The 13,505-nt window shown below is 37.6% G+C and overlaps 1 protein-coding gene across 1 annotated transcript; it reads left to right on the top strand.

Annotated features, from left to right (window-relative positions):
• Window positions 1-4,953: 4,953 nt before the first annotated feature.
• Window positions 4,954-10,476, top strand: LOC306998336 (G2/M phase-specific E3 ubiquitin-protein ligase-like; the record flags this gene model as incomplete). Its single annotated transcript, XM_079612301.1, has 6 exons — window positions 4,954-5,013; window positions 5,285-5,604; window positions 5,730-5,911; window positions 6,018-6,276; window positions 9,951-10,064; window positions 10,220-10,476. Exons 2-6 carry the CDS (start codon window positions 5,469-5,471, stop codon window positions 10,474-10,476), a joined length of 948 nt encoding a protein of 315 aa, XP_079468427.1. The 5' UTR covers window positions 4,954-5,013; window positions 5,285-5,468.
• Between the last annotated feature and the right edge of the window lie 3,029 nt (window positions 10,477-13,505).

Below are 13,505 nucleotides of genomic sequence, written 5' to 3'. Positions count from 1 at the left end.
TACTCTCATACACACATACATTCTCCTCTCACATACATACATACTCTCACACACACACATTCTCCTTTCACATACAGACATTTATACTCTCACACACACACATTCTCCTTTCACGTACATACATACTCTCTCTCTCTCTCTCACACACACACACACACACACACATTCTCCTTTCACATACATACATTTATACTCTCTCACACACACACACATTCTCCTTTCACATACATACATTTATACTCTCTCACACACACTTACATTCTCCTTTCACATACATACATTTGTACACTCTCACAAACACACTTACATCTCCTTTCTGCTTATATTTTGCTCTCATGTTCCCATATTTTATAACGCACATGTTCTTAAAATGTACTCTTATATTCATATATTTTAACGCACACAAATACATTTTACAATATTCAAATGTATTTAAAGTATACATTTAATATTAAAAATAATAAATGTATGTAAGAAGAAAATGTAATGTATGTCTGAAAAAAATATGTGTATGTAAAAGAATAATGTATGTATGTGAGAGAGAGTATAGTGGAAACGGAAGGCGTATAATGGAAACGGAAGGCACGTCTGGAGTGGCGCGATCGCGGTTCACCGGGAGGGACAGGTCCAGATCAGCATGGCAGGTGAGGTAGATGAGGCAGCCGCTGGTGCACTTCAGCAAGCTATTGGAGTTTTACGAAATATTTTATCATCTCCTGATACGGTAACATCTTTGGCCTCGTCCCTTGAGCGACCAAGGACAGGCTCATCCGCACGTAATACTGGCACTACATACAGCACGGTGGAAAGTGAAATGAGGGCACTTTTCAGGCCTGGCAGCTCACGAGCCGATGCTTCGGCAGGTCAAGCTGCATCTCAAGGCCAAAGTCAAACTGGAGGATCTTTGCGATATCAGACCCAGAAACACTTTGGCAACTGGAGCTCCAGGTCAAGGAAAAGGTAAGAACCCAACGGGTCTGGTTTTGATTAATGCAATGTTAGGATAATAAACACATGGATTCTGACGATATATGATTTATTTGTGTTTTTCAAGCTCTCGGTGTATTTTCAGAATGAAAAAGTATATAACGTTAATACATTTCTAATTGACTGCCTTTATGTATAAGGTAGCCTACTCGAGTCTAGTGCTGTATCATGAATAAGTCACGGCTGAAGGGCGTCGTTGCACGACACAATGCGGAGTAATAACCCCTTCAGCCGTGACTTATTCACGATACAGCACTAGTCTCGAGTAGCTTATGGATTTTATAAAACGGTTACCTTACCACTCAATTCAAATATTAAAGCCACAAAATGTATATCAATGCAACTTTCATGAAGTAAAATCATTAAAAGCCTTCATTCCGCTGGAGAAAATAGTCCCTGTCCGTGAATAGCAACAGAAGTTATTTTGCCATTAGATGGCGGCAAAGACTGTCTTTATGAGTGAGTCAGTCAGTAGAGAAGACTTTTACATTGAAAGGACTGAAACTTGTGATTGTGAACACTGAGGTTGCATTCCAGTCCAAAATTGTCATGTCCTTCACCGTATCCAACACATCGGCCAATCAGAAAAACTTATCAGCCGATATTTTAAAAATGCCAACTATTGGCCGATATATCGGCCTTGACGTTTTATAAAGAAATTATAGGCCTTCTTTCTGCCTTATTCTGATATATATATATTTTTTATGAAATAATGCATAAGTGTTCGTAGTACATAAACCAATCATATAATTGTCATAAATAAAATATGGGGAGAAATAGAAATGAGTGGTTATTGTTCAGCAGTGTAATTGATTTTAATTACAAAAAAAAGGTGTTATTGTAGTTCATTGTAGGACAACATTCGTTTTCTAATTCTGTGTTCTTGTTCATTTAAATTTAAATGTATGGAGGTAATTTTATGTACTCTCTGTCACCAGTTTTAGGGTAGTGTTTAAGGGAATGAATAATAAAATGAATGATCGCAAACTTTTTTTAAATTGCTGTGGTATGAATATAAAAATACATCATCCTAAATTGTCATGTTTGATGAATAGATTGGCTACAGATTTCAATTGTGGAAGAATAAATATCAAATATCTGCTTTGTTTTCTAGGGCCAAAACACATTTTCATGATACTTTCAACAAAGATGTCATCCTTCTTCCTACGCCATCAAGCAGTGTGGTTGTCAAGCATCGCTCAAAGCAACAGTTGCATGAACAAGGACATATATTGAATGGATTTGATTTCCAGAAATCCTGGGACCAGAGGACTGTCACTGAACAAATAAGGGATGCCTTTCGGAGAAAAGCTCTCTGCTGATGTGAGGTAACCACATTGTCATATGAAGTCCAACCTGTGATATAATTTTATTATAATAAAGAATTTAAAGGTTATGTCAATTCTAGCTGTAAAATTTGCATGAAATTGTACTGTTTTTCAGCATAGAGTTTCTGATGGCATGTGGCCACAAATTGATTTCACCCAAACTGCGTGCTGGACAAGAGCTGGATGCGAGTCTCATACATAAAATATATAAATCAAAAGCCCTGTACATTAGACCATCAAAGCCAATTTTGGTAAGTTACATCACATTTGAATTGACCTACAGAGCATTGTAATAACAAATATAGCTGCAAGCGGCGATGATGGGCCCAGTGCCAGTGGCTTTAGGGCAACTCTGCATGACGGGGAAAATGAATTTAAACCCGGTAAATGTAAAAGAACTATATCAAAGTCTTCTGAATACGCCACATTTACTGCAGCAACTGTTAGTTGGTGGCGCTATAACTTTGACTCACAATAGTTACATCCATGCGATCAGCCTCCTACAATGAACATACAGCTGAAGTTTCATCAAAGTCAGTTAATGTATTATAATGTAATCCTGTTTCTTGCCATGAATTTGTTTAAACGCCATAGCCAAACCATGCGAGATATCAAAAAGCCTTCTTCAATTCAGCATCCTCAATGTCTTGACTTCATGTTGACCAAGTTTAGTGGCGATCGGATAAATTCTCTAGAAGTATATTGAATTCCAGAGCATGCGTTTTCCAAACAAACCTAAATAGCCAACTTCTTGTTGGGCGTAGCTAATGTAATGCATAGTGCGAAATAGGGATGGGTACCGAAACACAGTATTAAATGGGCACTGGAATGAGTGACGACGGAGGATAGAACTAAACATTCAAATGTGTGGTTACAGTTTAGATCTGTGATATTAGTCTGATTTTATTTTATATTTCGGCTTCCAAAGATTATAAAAATAATATATTGAGGTAAAACCATTAAAAACTATAGTCACATTCTGTCCAGCGCAACATCCTTCCCTTCAGTGCGCTGTCTTTAATCCCTAAAACTCAAACTTAACGACAGAATCAGCACGATCGGTGATTGTTGTAAAATGCAGTATACTGTTGCTAAATTGCGGGATGCGTTTATAAAAAGAGCTATTATTAAAAGCACACAAATCTGCGCAAGAGAGGCTGTTCACAAGGCGGCGCGCGCTCCGAAATAGACGAGACAAGCGATTAGCAAATTTGGGTTTCATGTGTGCGTCTAAATCATATGTACACAAAAAATATGTCAAAATGACCGGCTTGGAGATTCACTTAAACACCGTTTATGTCTTAAATGGACGTTATGGAAATTTTTGGGAGAAAATATGGTGCAGCATCAGTATTAGATCAGCACTCGGCTTTAAAGGGGAAGCAGTCTAATATGCTGACGATATTACTGTGAATCAAACAACCAAAGGCAAAGAGAAAATCACTCACAGCTCTTGAATGAATAACTTTAATAAACATTAATCTATCTATGATAAACTATGCAGTGTTATTTTACATTTGATTACTTTATTAGATTTCTTTTTAGACCATACCTGAACAGTAGACCTTCTTGAAATTAAAGCACTCTGTAGGCCTATATAATGTGTATCTTTGTTTAATAGTTTATATTTTGTTAATCTATTGTTTATCTTTGTTTAATATATACAAATACGTTCTTGTATGTGTCAAAGATTTCAGATCCCGTTATAGGGGGCGCCGTAGTCTGCCACGCCTGTGTACCAGCTTTGGCCTGGCTTTTAAACTTTCAAGAGTTTTTGAGCACATTAAGGGCACCAAAAACACTGAAATAATAATCCTTAGAAAAACAATAGGGCCTTCGTACTTTCAGGGCTAGGGCCCTAATAACCCTTAATTGGAGCAGATTAAATGTTTTCAGTCATCTCTGAGATAATATTTCTGCTTTTAAAGAACTATGTATTTGGTTTTGTTCATATAAACTAGTGCAGCGTTAGTATACATGCTTCAAAATAAAGGAAATTTAACTAACTGAGTACTTAAAATAGAAGGGGACAGAAAAAATAATTGTTAGAAATATAAGCAGAGATCCTAGTGGTTCCAGGGACTGTTCAGTTTACTGTTGAACATTTTTATATCTGTAAATGTTTTTTATGTATTTCCAAGGATGATATTACAGGCTTTAGCAGTGAAGACAGCAACTGTGAGGAAAACAGTGGTTCAGCAAGGCAGCTGCGCTCCTCATCTTTGACACAAAATAGACACTCAGACAGTTTCACCAGTCTCATGGCTGCCTCCTCTGGCTCCCCACCAAACTGTACCCCTGAAGTTCAATCTTTTGCTTCGTCACTTGGGTCTGGAGCATTATTCTCTCAAACTCCTGCCTTCACCAATCCTAGAAGTATCTCCCCAAACCACAGCAGCAATTCGGCAAGCAGTTTGTCTAGCCAGCTGCCAGTGTGCTCACTCTACCCTTCCACCACCATTCAGCCTTCTACCTCATCATTTAGAGGAGGTGTTTCAGTTAATCCACCACTTGTGGATCTTACTGGCCAACATTTCTCACCTATCCAAGGCAGCAGTTCCGCTTTACCCTCTACCTCAACACACCATCAATCAGGGAACTATGATAACTATCTTACAGTAATGTCTGCACTGTCTGACGTGTCTTCTGATGATGAGGAATTGAATCAGGCCATACTCGCAAGCCTACAGAGTGAAAGGTTAGTTCAAATTCAAATGTTTTATGGTAGCCAATAGCAAATATGCTGTTTTGTTGTTATAAGTGATTTTCCTTTTATTTAGGTTTTTATAGTTTTCTTATTTTAATTGGTTTACAGGTCTGTAGTGTAGTGAAGGGGTGCTTTACCTGCATATGATGTGTTTATTGCCCCTTAAAGTCAACAGATGTTTTGTAGATTGTTCAAAATTGTCAATGATCTTGAACACAACGCATACCACTCTCATTAAAAGCATTTATCTTGTTTGTTTTAGAAAGATCACAGGATGTCCAGTGCCAGCGAAAGATATTTTGCAAGATCTTGCAACAAAAATAAACCATCAGAAGATATGCAAGTTTAACATTAATCGATCCACAGTCCTGGATGGAGCTATTAGAGGTTTTAAACGAGGGACATACGATCCATGTCACACGATTTCTGTCAGGTTTTCTGATGATATGGGTGTAGCTGAGGAGGCTGTGGACTTAGGTGGACCAAGAAGAGAATTTCTAAGACTTCTAATGGAGGCTTTGCTACTATCTCCAATGTTTGAGGGAGAAGAAGATAAAATGAACTTGGCCTTTGACAGCACTGGTATGCATTGATTGTAATCTCACAGCATTGATTATTAATTACATAAAAAATCACAGGTACCGGTATATGTCAAGTCTTTGTATGCATGCACTGTAACATATACATAATATTTTCATTTTCTCTAGCCATGAGAGAGGACAGGTACTTCATTGCAGGTAGGGCCATAGCAGTTAGCCTTGTACACGGCGGTCCTCCTGCAGGCTTTCTGTCCCCAACCCTCTTCTCTTCCCTTGTTGATGGCCCCGAATTGGTTAAGCCAGTTTTGGAAGATATTGCAGATAGTGACCTGCACGAGAAAATTAAAAAGGTAATTTCTTTTCTCAGTTTTACAAAATGTTGTGGTTTGTGTCTGTTTCTACACTAGACATTTAATTACGGCACTTTAAACTTTTGTTTATTACATCTACTGGTAGATCGATGAGAGTAAATCATTTGAAGAGCTGCTATCATCAACTGAGCCACTTGAGGAGTATTTGGCCACTACTGGCTGCCTGAGGCCACTGCGAAGGTTGGAAGACAAGAATCAGCTTGTAGATGACATCCTGATGTTCCAAGTGATACACAGAGTGCGTGGTCCTTTTGAGAGGTATCCTCAGTTTTTTCGCTTTTCCAACAAGGAGCTGAAATCCATGCAGACTGTGTTCAGGGTTTTCTGTGGACCATTTATCAGGGGTGTGATTCTTCCGGATAAATCTGGAAATCCGTTTTTTCCGACCTGAAAATGCTCTCGTAAATCATGCAAATAAAGCATTCTAGAATATTTGGTTCTTACCATCATTGCTATTTCAATGAGAAAAATCTAATAAAATTGGCAGCCGCCAAAGCAAATTTTTATCCCGCCAAAGCTTTATTTGATCGGTGATGTAGATGACTGACTGCTGCACTTGAGACAGGCTCATGTTGCAGAGAAAGAGAGAGAGAGAGAGAGCTGGTCGCGCGCGCACTCTCACTGTCTTCAAACTGTCTTGCTCTCCCTCCCTCGCGCATATTAATCAAAATCAATTGAGAATTGACACGATGGTAATAGGTCGGAAGACCGAAGTTTCACGTGAAGCATTCGAATATTTTTTTTTTTTCCTGAATTACCGCTGGGTGATGTGAATTGTACTAAAATAACATTGTCGTATCTATCGTTCCGCACATTCAGCTGACATAAACCACACTTTAAATAAACAAACAAAACCTATTCAGTGATGAAGTTTTCTGTGACAAAACTCTTGTGGGATGTCCTAACTGCCGGGATAATCACACAACGTTTACACGTCCGCTACACGCCCGATTCGCGAACTAATGACTCCTTTGAACCGATTCACTTTAATGAATGGTTAAAACAACTAATCTGTCCTACACTGAACTCACAAGACATCTGAATCAGTGTATAACAAATTGGTAACACTTTACAATAAAGTTCAATTTTTTAAACTCTAGTTAACTACATTAGTTAACATTAACTATTCAAAAACTGCACTTATACAGCATTTATTAATCTTTGTTAATGTTAATTTCACTCTTTACTAGTAGCCTTATTGAAATCCAAAGTTGTATTTGTTAACATTAATTATCCTAGCACTGCGAAGTAACAAATAAGCAGCTGTATTTTTATTAAGTTTAACAAAGATTAATAAATACAGTAACAAATGTATTGCTCATGGTTCATGTTAGTTAGCCTAATACATTAACTAATGTTTACAAATCAAACCACATTTGCACAGAACACATTTTGCACTGTATTTCATTAAATGTACATAAATTATGTGTGTGTGTGTGTGTGTGTGTGTGTGGTAGGTGCGGCGTATATTTTCCTGCTTTTTTGTCCTTTGCCAATCACACCTGTGATTTATGTTAGTGTTTAGTGTGCTAGACTATGCCTACCCTCCACACGAATTAGCAAAGTGTACTTGGGTGTGACTGGAAATTATGAATTTGACATGCGTACTATGCATAGTTTAATAGGCTTTAAATTCCTTGAGTTGTAATTAAAGGGGTCAAATGACGGTTCTAAAAAGAACATTATTTTGTGTATTTGGGTTGATGCAATATTTATGGGGTTTTAGGTAAAAAAGAAAAGAAAAAAGTAATTACACATACTGTGCATTATTGTTGATCTATGCCCTGCCTTTCTGAAATACGTCGATTTTTACAAAGCTCATTGTTCTGAAAAGCATGGTGTGCTCTGATTGGCCAGCGATCCAGTGCATTGTGATTGGGCAAAATACCTTAAGCGTGTGATGAAAATGTTTCGACCATTACCATATTTGAAACATCAACTTCCAAAGCAATAATGACAGGTGATAATGTCAGTACTACCTTATCAATTCAACCCTGAATCTGAACCGGAAAATGCAATGACCAAGCTGATCGATCAACTTTGCCAGTGGGACTGAACCAGAACGTATCAGATTAGTAAGGTTTTATTTCATTGGGGACATAATTACTGATTATAATGACTTGTACTGTGTTTTTACGCGTCCCGCTGTGCTACGGGGGCAGAAGAACTCTATATAAACATAAAACCATGTCTGCATTTGTGGATCGTAGAAACTACAAACAAGCGCTACTCTCCACTGCTCAAAACTCGTGTTTGAATAGTCAGTAGCAAATTCTTAAAATATGAAAACATTTGTGCGGGCTCTGTCTGTGAGAAGCGCCAGAATGTACTTGCAAAGATGGAATTGCCCCACTTTTTAGAATCAGCTTTTGTGCACAGCCGGCCTTGTTTTCTCGGAGGTTCTGGAAACAGTCCTCCGAAAAATGCACAGCACACAGTCGAATATTTTGGTTTTACTGTTCTGGAACAGTGTTGTAAATAAAGCTTAATTATGTCCCTTTTTGGAAGGCCAAAAAAAGTAGTTTGGGTTTCGCAAGATCTTATACATGCACAACAGTGATGGGAATAACGGCGTTATAAATAAACGGCGTTACTAACGGCGTTATTTTTTTCAGTAACGAGTAATCTAACTAATTACTGTTTCCTCCGTAATAACGCAGTTACCGTTACTGACAATAAAATGTGCCGTTACTATAATTGAGTTCACTGAAGCGGTTTTCATCCGATCGGGCTCTTTTCTCCGCCATAGGAACTGCAAACTCTTTTCTCTGGTGTGTGTGTGTGTGTTTCGAGGCGCCGGACTGGACAAAAGCGAAGCTAACGTCGTCAGCGCGCGAGAGAGACCGAGTGTGATCCGTCCGAGAGCGCGCTCGACAGTTCGCGAGAGAGACCGAGTGTGTCCGTCCGAGAGCGCGCTGGACAGTTCGCGAGAGAGACCGGAGAGTGTGTTCATCCGAGAGCGCGCTCGACAGTTCGCGAGAGATACCGAGTAGGCTTATGTCCGAGCATAATATAGTTTATCATCTGCAACGTTTTAATTAGTTTACATGGTTATAAAATAAAACTCCAAAATAACCTGCAGGGAACGTTCAAAGAAAACATCTTTGTTTGACCGGTTGTGAACACGTGCGGCAAACACGACAAGAATTTGGCTTAAATAACCTCTGATGATGACGTTCTTTGTAGGTTATACAAATAAACCCCAAAAATATTAGATTTTATTATTATTATTTATGTTGGTACATTGTTCAATATTATATTGAGAACACTTTTAGTTAAAGTGTTTACATTTGTGAGGAAGAAAATACTTCAAGTAGGCTAGAATGTCTACCAGTTGTAAGTTTTAAAATTTTAATTTGCACTACAAAGAGTGTATGTGTATGTATATTTTTTATTACTTATTTTTGGTACATTTCTTAAGCATACCGGTAATTTATTTTTGGATTTGTTGGCCAGTTGTGGTCTGTGCAATACATATTAAAAGTTCTAAACCATCAATGTTTTATAATAATAATTTGTTCTAGTGTCCATTTCATTCATTTAACATATTTAATATTGGGTATCCAAGATATTTCACATTTTTAAATTTTTCTTTCTTTTTTTAAGTTTTTTTTCAATAGTTACTTTGCCTGGTAATTAGTTACTTTTGTAATGATATAACTCAGTTACTAACTGAGTTACTTTTTGTGAGAAGTAACTAGTAACTATAACTAATTACTTTTTTTAAGTAACTTGACCAACACTGATGCACAAACAGTTTCATAACACACTAAAGAAAAAGGAAAACAAGAAATCGCATCATATGACCCCTTTAATATATTTATAGTTGTGTGTGTATATGTATATATATTTGTTTTTTGTCAATTTAAGTCACCAATGAAAACAAAACTGTCAACTTTAACTGATTTTTTACCAAGATTTCGTGATGGACTGAGAACACTTGGTGTGCTGGACAAAATACAAGCTCACCCGGAGAGTTTTCGCCCCCTTCTATGCTGGTCTCCTACAACCCTCACAGCTGATCTGGTTGATAGCCTCTTTACCATTCGCCTATCTCCAGTTGGCAGCAATAGAAGACGTACTGAAGAAGTTGTTGTTCCTTTCTGGAGAGACTACCTTGCAGATGCAGAAGGTAAATGTTTTAAGCAGTTGTATAAACTAAACTGAAATGTCTTCTCATTCGAAATTGATAATGCACTGTATCTTGTCACTTTTATATCAGTTAAGATTAGTGATGCATGCAGTTTTTAAAAAATCTGATTTCTGATGTGTTGCTTTTTCTCTAAGATCAAGAAGGAAAACAGAAGCTGGAAACAATTCTTGCCTTTGCCACTGGAGCCAGTACTGTTCCACCAATTGGCTTCTCTCCACAACCTTCAATTGAATTTCTTCACCAAGAGCATGATGCAGAAATGATCTCTAAACTACCCATTGCAAACACCTGCATCAATTGTTTAAAGTTACCACTGCACACCACCTATAGAGACTTTCAGGAAAACATGGACTTTGCATTGGGCAATACCCATGGTTTTGGCATAAAATAAGGTATGGACAGGCCTCCATCTCAGCATTATGTTTTAAGTTCACACACAGATAAATAAATAGAGTCAGCAGTTAAATAATTTCAATACAGTTCCTGACTCATGTTTTGGGGGTTGAATTGTACAATTTGTTGCAAAATCCACTTTCATTGTATCTTGCAGTTTGGATTTTCAGTAAGTTAAGTGAAGGCAAAAAAAACTTGGAAAGGTTAGTTAACCCAAAAATGAAAACTCTTTCAGTAATTACAATCCCTCATGCTGTTCCAACCCCGTTGAATTTGGCACTCTATTTGTAGCCCTTATGTTGCCAGTGATGTTGACAATGAACAGAATTTACTTGTTTTCATTAAGTTCACTGATGAATTGTTGCACTGTGTTGTTCACCATGTCTTTTTTTGTTTTTGCATTTCATTAAAGAGGTGGTTGATTGCGATTTCACTTTTTTCATTTTAAATAGTGTGTAATGTTGCTGTTGGTGCATGAACACAGCGTATTACATCATCACTTATTACGTATCACAACAACAGTATCTGCAAAGTTGCTGCGCTGAAAGTTCAACGTAAGCAGAGATATCGTCTTTTAAAAATCAGGAAGTTTAATGCCTACAAAAACGACTCGAATGGGACTACAACGAGATACTTCCCGGGTTTTATACGTAACTAACCCATACATTTACATCAACCCTCTCTCCAGAATATGCAAAAAAAAGGGGCATGGCCATATTTCTGCGGCTTTGTCGAAGAGGAAGAGTTATAGTGGAGAGCTGTAGCCATGCCGTCTAAAGTGTGTTATTTTCACCCAGCTGTCATGTCTTCTGTGTTCGGGCTTCCTACGGATGCTGTAGTTCGTCAACAATGGCTAAAATTTATGTTTGATTATGTTCCTGAAAATTACAATGGTAATTTAGCTCTCTGTGCTGCGCATTTTACGGAAGACAGCTTCCAGAATCTCCACGAATTCAATGCTGGATTAAACAAGAAACTGTTACTAAAACATGAAGCAGTTCCAACTTTAAACGCAGAGGCAGCCGTTGTTGGGCCACAACCTGTAAGTAAGACTTAATAATTTTAAATGTTTGCATGTATAATTTCAGACGTAATGTTTTAGTTTTATCAAGGACGTAAACAAATGCCAGCGCTGGCGTTATAGCCACTTAGGTTCTGCTTGACTCTCTTCATTGCCGCTTTCTGGGTCTGACTCTGGCTCAAACTGACGGCAGTATTGACACCATTATTTACATTTGACCGGAGCACATGCGACTTTCGCCGTAAAGGTGATGGGCGTGAAGTTTCCAGACAACGTGCACTACGCAGTTTAGCCAATCACAACACACCGGCCCAACTAACCAATCTGAGCCCATGCCTGTTTCTGAGGGAGTGGTTTCATAGAATCAGGAAGTCAACCGGTCGTTCAAATGACAGAGGAGAAAGCGTCTTACAATAAAGGTGAAATTTATGAAAAATAAGGCTTTAAAAAAAAAGACAAAGACGTTATATTGCACCCCATAGACACAATCATGCAAAGAAAAAAAGCAGTAAACCTGCTTGCTTAAGTTGTGACCTGGAGGCTCCATTTTGCAATTCATGGACCAACAATCATACTTTTGAGTTGTATTTTTTGGTATGAAAGTCTGGCTTCGTAAGCATTCAAGATTTAATTCCTATTCAACAAAGGCCATCAAATGTTAAAATAAATAATATCTCAGTCAATGTGATTTCTCTATCCAAACACTTTAATAAAATTATTTCAAAGTTTTACACGTTTTATCTTTTTTTTTTTTTTTAAAGAAGAACATTTAAACACACATGGATGTAAAATGTAAACATAGAGCTTTCAGCTCACAGAACCACATTAATAAAGGTCTTATCCCATACACAGCAAAGATCCATGAAATGGAAGAAAACTAAAACTATCAACATAAAAGCTATGACAGTAATTGTATTAAAGCTATCACAAAGCATGGCATTGTGTTCTTAATTTTTCTGTGGATTACACATCTACAGTAAATAAATATTTTGTGTTGACCTTTTCGGTTGAATGTGCTGTTAGTCTATTTGTCGAATCACATATCTGTTGAGGGGAGGGATTGGTTCCTTTTTTATACATGTATATGATTTTAGGAATGCCTTTCTTCTAGAAATTGCACAAGGTTGCAAAACAAATCTATACCATGATTTCCATCATCTTCGAATGGATCAAAAGTCTGCTCAAGTGTATGCATTGTTGTGTCGCTGACGGTAATGTTAATTGATGGAACAACAACATTATTATTTGTCTGTAAGTCTAAGTGTGTTACGTTGTCATCAATACCAAATCTACTGTCTGTGTCATAAATACCATTCATACTTGGGTTATGCATTCCTGCATTGTTGACTATGCCCCTTTGCCACAGCTGAAGAGGAGTTTGCCCCCCTTGAGTTGATAGACCATGGTTATTCCACTGGTTCTGAAATTCAGCAGCACTTCTTTGAATTCGTGGTAAATAAATATAGTGAAGACAAAATAAATGAAGCTCATTAAGTGAATCTAACACACCATGTTCCTCCATAAAGTTGAAAAGATTAACAAAATGAAATGACACTACTCGATTTAGCTCTGCCCATAACCTCTCAATTCTTTGATTATGCACTGACCTGCCAGTAATAACACTATGACTGTTTAATCCTAACCTGTAAAGCATAAAACGGGCAACACCAGTATTTTCAAGGCCATGATCACACCTCACCCTAGATGGCATTCCAAAGTTCTGAACACCAGCAATAAATTGTGACAAAACACTAGAGGCTCTGTTGTTGTCTAGACAAGCAAGGTAGATAATGGTTCGACTGAAACCATCAACACAGCCATGAAACACCATCCTCCATCTCACAAGTTTGTGGTTTCCGTCTATGTGCCTAAGAGAAATTGAAAACAGAGTATTATAAGCTATTTGGCTTTTGATGCTTTGTCTATTTTAGTTAAGTCAAGTCACATTTATATAGCAATTTTTACAGTACAGATTGTTTCAAAGCAGCTTTACAGAGATAACAGGA

This window comes from Phoxinus phoxinus, assembly GCF_949152265.1.
Source record: "Phoxinus phoxinus genome assembly, chromosome: 5".
In the NCBI taxonomy this organism is placed as follows: Eukaryota; Metazoa; Chordata; class Actinopteri; order Cypriniformes; family Leuciscidae; genus Phoxinus; species Phoxinus phoxinus.
Note: the sequence above shows the minus strand (reverse complement) of the source record. Positions and strands in the feature narration are given on the sequence as shown.